Source organism: Teleopsis dalmanni, chromosome 2 (assembly GCF_002237135.1).
Source record: "Teleopsis dalmanni isolate 2A chromosome 2, ASM223713v2, whole genome shotgun sequence".
Lineage (NCBI taxonomy): Eukaryota > Metazoa > Arthropoda > Insecta > Diptera > Diopsidae > Teleopsis > Teleopsis dalmanni.
In genome coordinates this window covers 121465779-121477812 of record NC_051847.1, presented here as the reverse complement: position 1 = coordinate 121477812, position 12034 = coordinate 121465779, and the positions used below count along the sequence as shown (strand labels likewise).

The 12034-nt window shown below is 35.3% G+C and overlaps 2 protein-coding genes across 2 annotated transcripts; both read left to right on the top strand.

Moving 5' to 3' along the window:
* The first annotated feature begins 9480 nt into the window (after window positions 1-9480).
* Window positions 9481-9949, top strand: LOC119675602 (protein arginine N-methyltransferase 1-like). The gene is made up of 2 exons (XM_038086808.1): window positions 9481-9870; window positions 9923-9949. Exons 1-2 carry the CDS (start codon window positions 9481-9483, stop codon window positions 9947-9949), a joined length of 417 nt encoding a protein of 138 aa, XP_037942736.1.
* Window positions 9950-10004: 55 nt separating this feature from the next.
* On the top strand, window positions 10005-10733 carry LOC119685925. Its single transcript, XM_038100332.1, has 2 exons — window positions 10005-10074; window positions 10128-10733. Exons 1-2 carry the CDS (start codon window positions 10012-10014, stop codon window positions 10725-10727), a joined length of 663 nt encoding a protein of 220 aa, XP_037956260.1. The 5' UTR covers window positions 10005-10011; the 3' UTR covers window positions 10728-10733.
* The last annotated feature ends 1301 nt before the right edge of the window (window positions 10734-12034 follow it).

The following is a 12034-nucleotide window of genomic DNA, read 5'->3' as shown; positions in this document are numbered from 1 at the left end:
TAAATTTGCTCGGGATAGATTGATTAATTCCCCCGATCTTTTCTTACTTATTTTTGGCCAAAATTCCTTGGTTTTTATGCAGTTGGTTACTGTTGACCATCTTCTTTCAAACATTTGGTATGTCCATAATTTTATTCGGTGCCGACAAGAAGCAACTGGTATACCCACACTTTCTTTTTCCAGAAGAATTTGTGCTGTCGTACCATGTCTTGCTAATTCGTCTGCTATACAGTTGCCTTGGATGTCCCTATGTCCAGGGACCCAAATAATTCGTATCCGAAAATATTCAGCCATCACCATAAGTGATGTAAGACAATTCAGTACTAACCTCGAGTTGAAGGTCGACGAGTTTAAGGATTTTATAGCTGCCTGGCTGTCAGTAAATATGTTTATAAATTTAACGGAGGAGACATTGTGTTCCAGCCAATCTGAAACTTCCAATATAGCAGATACTTCAGCTTGAAAAACGCTGCAGTGATCCGGTAGTCTGAAACTCATACTGAGATCTAGTTCAGGGCAGTATACTCCTCCTCCTACTTGTCCATCTAACTTTGAGCCGTCTGTAAAGAAGTTAAGGCGATTATCACTCTTTACAGAGTAGTTTTTCCATGTCTCCCTAGAAGGAATAAATAATTCAAGATTTCTGTCCACAATTGTAATTGTAGTACAGTAGTCTGTTATATCCGGAATGAAATCAATTTCTCTGAGGATGGAATCTTGCATCCATCCACAACTGCTTCCAATTCCTAGTTCTCTTATACGTAAAGCTGCCCCAGCTACCTCGCCTTTCGCCGCAATGTCGATAGGTAAGATATTGAAGATAACATTCAGGGCAAGTGACGGCGTTGATTTTAACGCTCCGCTTAATGTCATCAGTGCAGTCCTTTGAACCTTTTCCAATTTCTTGCATAGTGTTGACCTATTCAGAGTATTTCTCCAAAATAACACTCCATACAAGAGAATTGGTTTTACCACCACATTATATATCCATAAAATGGACTTCGGTGAGAGTCCCCATCTTTTGCCTACAGCGCCTCTACAACAGTAAAAGGCAACCATAGCTTTTTGGGTACGTGCAACAACATTTGGTCCCCAATTCAGTTTTCTGTCAATTATAAGACCTAAATATTTGGCTTTATCATTCAGAGTTAGAGTTTGACCTCCTAGGATAGGTAGTGTGAATTCCGGAATTTTATATTTCCTAGAAAAGAGCACTAGTTCTGTTTTGGTTGGATTTATTGATAATCCGTTACAATGGGCCCATTGGGATACTTTATTTAGATTACCCTGCATTACCTCTCTAATTGTACTCAGAAATTTTCCCCTTGTAATCAAGGAAAGATCATCCGCGTACGCGACCACCTGACAACCTGCGCTATCTAGATCAACAAGAAGATCATTAACTGCAGTTAGCCATAAGAGGGGGGAAAGTACTCCTCCTTGTGGAGTCCCCCTATTAACTTTCTTAGTTACTAGCGTTCCCCCCCACTGCGCTACGATTGTCCTATCAACCAGCAGTTGGGTAATGACTTCGATTACTCTATTGTCAATTCCTAGTTTTCTTAATGAGTTGACGATTACTTGAGGAAGGATGTTGTTGAAAGCCCCTTCCACATCAAGAAAGGCGCAAAGGGCGTATTCTTTATGCTGTATTGAGTTTTCAATCATCCCAGTTAGAGATGATAATGCGGTCTCTACAGACCTTCCTTTACAGTACGTATGTTGTGATTTTGAAAGCCTTTCATCTGGTATCTCTTTCCTAATGAAATGCTCCAAAAGCCTTTCTAAAGTTTTTAAGAGGAAAGAGGATAGACTAATCGGTCTAAAATCTTTAGGCGTAATATGGGAGCTTTTGCCAGCTTTAGGAATAAAAACGACCTTTGTCAATTTCCATTTCTCTGGTATATGCCCTAAGGAAAGACAACCTTTAAAGATTGGTGTGAGCCAATTGCAAGAGATGTCCCTTGCTTCATGAAGTTGGGCTGGTATAATTCCATCCAGGCCCGGTGATTTATATGGTAGAAAGCTATCTATAGCCCATTTAATTTTCCTTCTGGTGACAATATTATTCACCACAGATGAGTCACATGTAGACCCCTGGTTTATTCCAAGGTTATTTGGTATGTCACTATCTGGGAAATGTATATTCAGTAACAATGCCGCCGATTCTTCGCTGCTATGTGTCCACCCATTGACCTCGTCTTTTAAGTAGACTAGATTAGAGGGTTTCTTCGATAGAATGCGCCTAAACCTTGCTGTTCCTTGACAACCCTCCACGCTTTCACAGAAGGCTTTCCAGGAGCGTGTTTTGGCTCTTTTTATTTCATTTTTATATATTTTTAGACTGACTTTGTAGATGTCCCAGTCAGTGTTAAGATTACTTCTCTTGGCCTTGTTAAACAAGTTTCTGCTTGATTTCCTAAGATCTCTTATTTCCTCGGACCACCACAATGGCTTTTTCTTTCCCCTCTGTGATTTTAGCGGGCAAGAACGGTCCAAGGCTATGTTGCACGCTTTTGTGAAGGTTTCCACAACGTTATCTAGCGATTGAGGAGTCTCTACTTCTTCAATAGGATATAGAGGAAGTAGATTTAGTAAATTGGTTCGATATCTACTCCAGTTGGTATTACGGTAATTCCGATAAGGTTTCTCAACTGGACATTGTAGATTTATATAGAATTGAATATAACGATGGTCAGAGAATGAGTGTTCATCAAGAACTCTCCAATCTTTAATCTCAAGATCTGTGTTTTCAATAGTTAACGTAATATCTAAAACTTCTTTTCTGCCTGCAATAATAAAAGTAGGTTCCACTCCTGTATTGCATATATGAAGATTATAATCTAGAATAAAATCGAATAACGACTCACCTCTTTCATTTATGTCCGAGCTTCCCCAGATTGTGTGATGAGCATTTGCATCGGCTCCAATCACAACACCAGTCATTCTTTCTGCTGCTGTTATCACGAGCTGCTTAAGTATTTCCGGTGGTGGATTTCCTATATGGTCGTGGGCCATGTATGATAACACCACCCATACGGTTTTGCCGTCGATTTCCAAACTCACTGCAGTCTGGTCGTCATCACTAAAATTATTCAAAAGGAAACAATTAATGTACTTTTTAACTAACACACATGATCTAGGTCTACCTGAGTCTGTGTTGCTGATAAGTTTATAGTCATTTGTTCCGATTCCACAGATCCGGTTTTCCAGTATCCATGGTTCCTGAATCAGAACAATATCGGCTCCACCCTGTGCAAGGTGGATTAGAAGGTTTGCTGAAGCAGCTTTAGAGTGGTGAAGATTAATTTGAAGCACCTTCATCAGGTACCTGAACCTCTACCACCGTTTTATCGGCTTCGTCATCCGAATCCAGGAGCCCACTCTCATCGAATAGGTTGCCCAGACTGGTCACCGACCCCGCATCCGATTTGTCTTCAGACATCAGAGAGAGCGAGTCCACCTCCATTTGATCTGGCAGGTCTTCACTCTGTGTTTCCTCACAACTCTGCTGTCTTAGCATTGGTTCTTTAGCTGGTTCCTCCAGCAAGGGCTGAGCAGACGTAATCTTCTCCGGTTCTTCCGTGGCATCGGTACGATAGACCTTGAGATTTAGTTTCTCAAAGCCATAGGAGATTACGTATTTAGCTTCGGTGAGCGGTTTCAATGACTCCGCATTTAATACAAGGACAGCTTGTCTGGTCGGTCCAACATGCTCCTCTAATTTTACCACCTTCCAATTTCCAGTTGGAAGGTTGGGGTTGCAGATCCTGATTATTTTCAGAATTTGCTCCGGGTCAGTTTGTTTAGATGGAATCCAAACCCTGGCCCTAGGACGAGATGGAATATCCTTCTTGTCTACCGCTTCAAGTCTAGCTCCAGGCCAGATCTCTCCTACTTTAGAGACAGCTGCCTTGTACAAGGCAGCCGATCTCGCATCCTTGCAAGCTACCAATTTCACTTGTCCTTGGTGCCAACCCGCGTCTTCGCAGGAGGGAGCAGGTCCTGGGTTTTCTTCCAAAACTTGGAGGAAGATGTCTGCCAGCGCGGCCGACACCCATTTCCATTTGTCTTTGGGGATTCTCCCCTCCTCGGCACTCCTATCCAGGACACCTATAATGAGATTGTCCTTCGCAACCTCACTGTACGGTCGTACCAGTACATTGTAACCTCTTGGTTTTTTCGTAAGAGGGGGTTCTTCCTCCTGAGACCTTTGTCTTTTAGACACTTGGTCCGGTTTGGAAGCCTCTTTGTTGCTTGATTTGGCCAAGATGCTTTTGGCCCATTCAAGGGACAGGCCTCGTTGCTGACTGATTTTATCGGCCGGGATCTCACCTACGCGCTGCAGAATTCGTGTAGCCATACGGCGGTCGTTATGGGCCTTTTTAGAGGGTGGAATTCTCCTTGTGGATTTGGTTTCTGACTTGTCACTGCTTTTGGCCGTGACAGAAGAGGCAACATACCGACTGGTAGATGCAGTATTTCTGCTTCCAGAAGGTATTTGCGACGAGATTTTAAGTTCATTGGAAGTGGAGTTGGAGGTACCACTCGAGGTTTGCAGTCTTCTGCTTGGGGTTGCTACTGGTCTTCCAGTAGCAGAAAGTTTTGTTTGTTTTTTATTAAAATTTAAATTTTCCATATTGATGGGTCCCAACTCAGGTCCGCTATCTCCACCCGACGTGTAGTTATCTTTTAAAAAGCCCCATGGGTCCCTTTGAATCAGTGAGGTCCATGTGAAGGTTGATGTATAGCCTTATGAGCATATACATTCAGAGCCAGGCAGATATTAAGAGGGAGCTTCGCTCAACCTCACCTACACCACCAACTAAACGGCGACGGATATTGAGCGCTTCCTGAGGTCAGCCACGATTTTAACGGGACGGAGGCAGCCTCAGCATTAGCCTGAAAGCCATTTCTGCAGAGTTTCACCTCTACATACTGAGGTAACAGAATACTGAGACTGTCAGCCCAGGGTTCAGACAATTTATAATTCAGACAATTCAAAATCATACAATCAGTGTCAGTATAGCCAAGGTTGTTGCCGTTGAAGCCATATTGGCCGTAAAGGCCGTTGGACAGAATTTTTGCTCCGCAGTAGCCAATCCGACAAGGGAAGCCCTTAAGGACCTGAAGAATCCGTCGGTATAGCCTAGTGCATCATTACCTCTGTTGTCCCCAGAGACCTCACGCCGATGAATCAGAGCAAACTCCAATTCTTAGCTAGAACAGTCTGCAATCAGAACTCTCTATTACCAGTCGACACCCACGGGGAGGGTTAGGCAGAGGATTTTAGTTTTTTTGAACTAAAATGGAAAGTATTAAATCTCAATTCTATGTTTTTGAACTAAAGTTGCAGTACGTAACAATGTGTGCAAATGACTAATGCGCAAACTCGGATAAAATTTGCCGGTTTTATGAAGTTATTAATCCTGACATATCAAAATACGTGTACTTTTAATTCAAATATATTTATAGGAATGTAAAGCATTTTTATGGTTGCATATAAATATCTTGTTTTAAAATGATGTGTAATTAATTTTATTTTTTAAATAGTATTGTATCTAAACGTATTACGAGGGCGGTTTGATAAGTCAGGGAGTTTTCGAATAAAACCAATTTTTTTCGGCAAATAAACATTTTTCTACATAATCACCTTTTAGCTCGATACATTTAGTCCAGCGTTTTTCTAATTTTCTTATTCCCTCCAAATAAAAGGTTTTCTCAAAGCTCTCAAAATACTCGTTTGTTTCGTTAATGACTTCTTCATTCGACTCAAATCTCTTACCGCCCAGCTATTTCTTTAGAAACAGGAATTTCTTTGGAAACAGAAAATAGTCGTATTATTTGAAAAAAAATGTATGATAAATTCGAATATTTATCTAGATATAACATAATAATTTCAATAATTAATTAAAACAATGACCAAATATTTTTAAAATTAATTTTGTTTTCTCAAATTTTTTAATATGTATTTTATTTTTTATATATTAATTTTTCAATTAATATAATTTTTTATGTATCACCTTTTATCATAATTATAATTATAATTTATATGGTCTTATCGGATTCTCTAATTAGTATATCCATGCTTATTTATCTTCTGGCACTTGATTTTTTTGTAATTAATTTATCCTTTTACTTATAATTGGTCACTTTAATTGGATAATTTTATTTTATATAAGTTACTATATATTAATATTTTTTATTACATTCGGAAAAACCATATGCTATGAAGTGTTAGTTACACGCGTAGTACTTACTTACTTATTTATTAATTGGTACGAATATTCACAATCCCAATGTTTCATCCATTCATTACAAATAAATGAGTGTTTGAGAGGAGTCAATTATTTACATGTTATGGGAAGGAATGCATAAAATGCAGAAAAGAATATTTTATTAATATTTATAGAAGAATCTGTTACCATTTGGACTCGTATTTACACTTAAACGCCTTCCTTTACCATCGTTGTCCTTGCGCTTCTGCAGCTGTTTGCATACAATAAATTGCTCCATCGTCTGTATTTTATTATCCGTCGGAACTATATTGTTCACATTTTTATCAGGCTTACCTTCATACAGAGGACATTGTCTGAATCTCTTCATATATTAAAAATAAAATTGAAAATAAGATTAGTCATTCAAATAATTTATCGTTAGAGATGGAACCTGTGAAAAACATTTAAAGAGTAAGGTAGTAAGATACATATTGCTAAAAAAAGTAATTTGTTATAAGTCATTTATTTATATTATCAAAAAAAAAATTTAAATGCAGGTGTATTGTTTAAAATCTACTTTTGGTTAATTTATTTATTTATTATTTTCTAATTTTAATTTTACTAAAAAGAAATAGACATTGCAATGTAGTTTAAATTTTGCGCATATAATAGATATATTTTCTATATTCAATAGATTTGGTATGTAGACTATTAATGTTAAGAACTTGATTAAAACGGTCGTTCTCAGCTTTATGTCGCCAATATAGAAACTAAATGCAGGGAATGATTAAAATTAAAATTTGAAGCTTTATTATTCAATACAAAAGACATAATTCGTTGTTTTCAATGATATTGATGTAGTTACAGCTATCTATATACATTTATATATAAATACATATATATGTATTTACTAAGTGAATTGATGTTGCCTGACTTAAAACAGATGACAAAGCCACAACAAAATTAATTATATTTTGTGTATCTGGCAAGTTTTAAACGACAGTTGTAAAAATTTTGACTTCATCAGATGTTGGGTTAGCTTTTTACAAATAATTAAAATAGTGCGTAATTTTCGTAATTTTTTGCAGTCTCAAAAAAAAATTATTTACGAATAATTATATACAAGAATTATTTCCAAGATCACTGAGATCACTATTTGGCAATACTCGAAATAGCTGTATGGTCAGCCAAAAATTCAATTAATTAAAATACTATAAAAAATAAAATTTTTGTTGTTGTATTTCACTACTGTTCAAAAAAACCTCTTTACGTGATTTTTTATAAAATGAAAAAAAATCGAATATTTAGTTCAGTAATAAAATTCATCCATTTGAAAGCAATGAACAATGATGCAATCAAATTGGAAATGGATTTTGAAACGGCAACATTAAATTGCTTCCTCACTCACCGTATTCTTCAGATTTGGCACCCAGTGATTATTATCTGTTAACAAACTTGAAAAGATAGCTCCAGGGAAAGAGAGTTGCATCAAATGATGTAGGTAGTTGAATAGGAAAGTGTGGTATATTTTGGAGGACTTGATGAATCGTATTATTTGAAAGGTATCCAAATGTAGAAAGATCGTTGAATTCGGTATGTCTTAAGCTCGACTGCTTTAATATAGGGGACTATATTAAAGCATAAAATATTATTTCCTAAAAATAATGCTTAGAACGGGTATTGATATATATATATATAATAACTTTAATGTAAAAATACCATTTAAAATGCTTAAACTGATTATAGTAATAATTTACACTTCAATAGATTAAATATAACATATTTATTGAAATTAATTATATATATAAAATTATATATATTAAATCGAAATTATTCACTACGTTCGACTTATTCTCTATTGCTTTCAGTTTTTTCTCAAAAATTGAATTTACAGTTGTTAGAAAAGATGAAGCTATCTATTCTTATACACGTGTCTACTTGTTTCGATTTAGGCGCGATAATACCGATTTCAGGACTCAAGTTCTGGAACTTGACCCAAACATATATAGTCCATTTATAGATATATCTATAGTGGAAATACCTTTCCGTACATCATCCCAATTTTCATGTCGTCACATCGTCGTAATTACAGTCAATTTCTGCTATTCGAATGTATATGAATGTATAACTATGTTGTCATTAATTCTGTAACAGCAACATCTAACGCAAAATTCAAAAGATTTTTCTTTGCACATTTTCTTGGCGTTATATTGTTTAAAAAACGATTATCGAATCTGAATTATATACTGCAAGTAAATAAATGTGGAACTCAGCAACTGGTTCAATAGTAATAGGTTTAATGACATTATATTGTTTAAAAAACGATTATCGAATCTGAATTATATACTGCAAGTAAATAAATGTGGAACTCAGCAACTGGTTTAATAGGTACGTCCGTAACGGCGCCATAACTTTGTTACTCGGCGATTTCAATATTAAAGTAGGCTCCGATAATTCCAACGTGGAGCGCTATAACCTTCACGCCTGTTGAAACCTGTAAACAAAAATGGCGTTGGATTAGGTATATGCTTCACAGACTGAACGAAACCATCGTCAGTCAAGGACTTCGATGAAATCCTCAAGACAGAGGTCCACGTGTCGGCGCACCAGGAAGACCATTTAGAAGATCAATTCAATCAAAAATGGAAGCTGCAAATTACTTCTGGAATGAGCCTTGAATCACGTATCAGCCTTGAATCACGTAATAGAGTTCACTATAAGATGATGTTCGACGCTCTATGCTCCACTGGGAGATGAGGATAACAGAAGAAGAAGAAATAAACATAGCAACAAATATTTGGAAGACTTATATGTAAAAGTGCTTTAACAATTATTTATATAAATGCAAATAACAGTTATCAATCTTCTTCAAAAGCAATCGTAATTCGAACGTTTGTATGACATCCCACATGACATATCGATCTATTCATCTTGATTTATGAAGGCGGCTTTAGAGTAATTATTTAGCTTTCCAATATTTTTAGTTTATATAAAACCTATTTCAGTATAAAAACCATTCTCAACAATATAAAAATGATCCAAGGATTATGCACGTCTCTTAATCCGGAAAGACTTTTCACTACATGGTGGTTATACTTTAACGTGTAATCGCTTACGTGTAACACATAGAAATGAATTATTTTCTTATTAAAACTTCGTTAAGTGATTATTGTGAATGCACAAAAATTGACATACATTTTGTTTCCGGCACAACTTTATTTCTTAGCTTAGACTGATTTCAAAAGTTTGCACTTTTTTAACGATGGAAGGAAATAAAGTTGTTAACTTTGGAACCGAAAAAGTTACAAATGAATTTTTGAAGTTAGGTGATACCAACTGGATTAATGCTATGCGCAATGCTATATTAGGTAATCCTGACTTGTTCAAAAATAAGTTGGTACTTAACTTGAACTGTGGTCTTGGCCTTTTCGCAATCTACGCTGTGCAGGCGGGTGCATCCCATGTTTATGCTGTTGACAGTGGAGGTGTTCAGATTTATACCCGTCGTGTTATTAAAGAAAACAAATGTGACGAACGTGTTACTGTCATCGAAGGTGATGTGGAACAAATGGAGTTGCCTGTAGAAATGGTCGACGTAATCTTATGTGATTGGGTGGGAAATGCATTAATATATGGTGCCCACGCAAAGCAAGTGATTTATGCACGTAACAAGTGGTTACAAAGTAATGGATTAATATTTCCAGATATTGCACGTATTTTTGCACGTCTAGCGTCAGATTTTAAAACTGTTGAAAATGGGGGCAGTGTCATTGGTAGTGATCTTGGATGTTCAATGAATTCAATGTTTCAGGATTCAATTGATACTGTCTGGTACTATGCTATGCCAAAAGAAAAGGTAATATTTGTAATATAATAATGACAGTTCCAGTGGATAATTAAAAATTTTAGATCCGTAGTACAGGAGCACTGATTAAAGCAATAGATTTGAATACTGCTGAAGTTCAAGATCTTGTTTTTCACACAAGTTTGATTATGGAAACATACTCAAACTGCAATATTAACTCCATTGTGCTTTCTTACATGGTGATGTGTAGTAAAGCTGCATTTTACTATAATACCGATCCTGTCAATATATATGGACAATTCCTGCAATCTGTTTCATTTTTCAAAAGATCAAATTCTGTAGCAGCTGGATTATCTATTCATGCTGAAATAGCAATGACAGATGTTGAAAACAGTGATTATAATACTCGATTGCCAAAATTGAGGTGCCAATTACTTGATATTAATTCGCATGGAATACAAGCACTAAACGGAGGTTCCTGGTGTGTAGGACCTTATGCAAGAAAAGAAAAATCGAAATATTTCGACAATAACTTTTACATTGACTTGCTTTGGCCACAATTTGTTCGATTTGATGCTGTGCGTATAGCACAAGAATTAAAATTAAAGAATGATCGGGCACTTGATTCTATGCGAAATGTAACTGGTTCCTCTAATGGTCAGATTTCATCATCTGTAGAAGATTTGGAGGTTATGACAGACTGAAATAAAATGGATAAGCTTTGATATCAAATAAAAAATTTGCTGAAACAATTTATTTAAATTAATAAATATAATAAAATACTCATTATTTTGCTTTGCAAATATTATTAATAAATAATTAATAACTAGTTTTAATAATTAATTATTTCAAGCAGAATTAGGTTTTAAATTGGTTATTGAATATTTTGAGGACTATGACATACAAAAAAAAATGTTTAAATTTAACAATAAATTTTCCAAGTTTATTCTCCATTTCAAGTACTGTAGGTTAGTATTTTTGTTCTTGGAATCACTCACTTTTTTGTCTGTAATAAGTGTTTTTAGTTGTGGTCCTGTTAACTAGTACTTTTGTAATATTTTATCCAATTATTATGATATAAGTTACCACTTTTTTCCGTTTTCAATACTGTGAGTTGGTACTTTTATTTATTTATTTTTTGGCTCTGTTTGAAATAATTTTTTTGATCACATATCGTATGTTTTTGATGCTGTTGGGTGGCACAGTGATTTTTGTTTATTTAAAAATATATAAATATATTTAATATATATTGAGATAACTTCATCATTTAACGTTTATGCAGGCGAAATGAAGAGGCTTACTTTATAATTGAAATGAATTCACTTTGGTAAAATTAATATATAGATATATAATGTTATAGTTTAAATTATTAAATTAATTAATTAAGTAAATGAGGATTTTTCATTTTGTATTTCTGCTTCATTTATATATATATAGCGAATATTTAAATTGATTGTATCGCAAAATATCTTAAAAGTGTTCATCATAAGCGTAGTTTGATGAAGAGTAAATACTTTCCCTCGAGTTCACTCGAACTTACTTTGAATCTTATCATTTTTGAAGTCTAATTTATTTGTGTACTTAGTTTTTTACGTCTAAGCCAATAAAACTATAAAAATAGTTTTATTGGCTTAGACATGTAGACCTTCAAAAACTTCTACACTGTTTACTTCTTATATGCTCTGCCTTCCACTGTGTTGTGAGTTAAATATTTATTTTATTTAATTTCACGGGTTTTTGGCAGTTTTTCTGTATGGTAGTGTGTACGATCTTAGGTGATCGTACATTTCCCTAAAAATAGGCAAGGTTATTTGCATCTGGGCAGTTGTTGACTAGAACCACAGACAAATAATTATTTGTCTGTGCTAGAACCAAAGCAGCAGACCGTCAGTTCGACGATAAGAAATGCTGAGTTTTGGTATTTGGTTAATAATTGGTGTCACGATGTAAGTGACTTTGAAATTGTAAATACGGAAGAATTGCAAAAATATGTAGAGCATTCTTATTAATA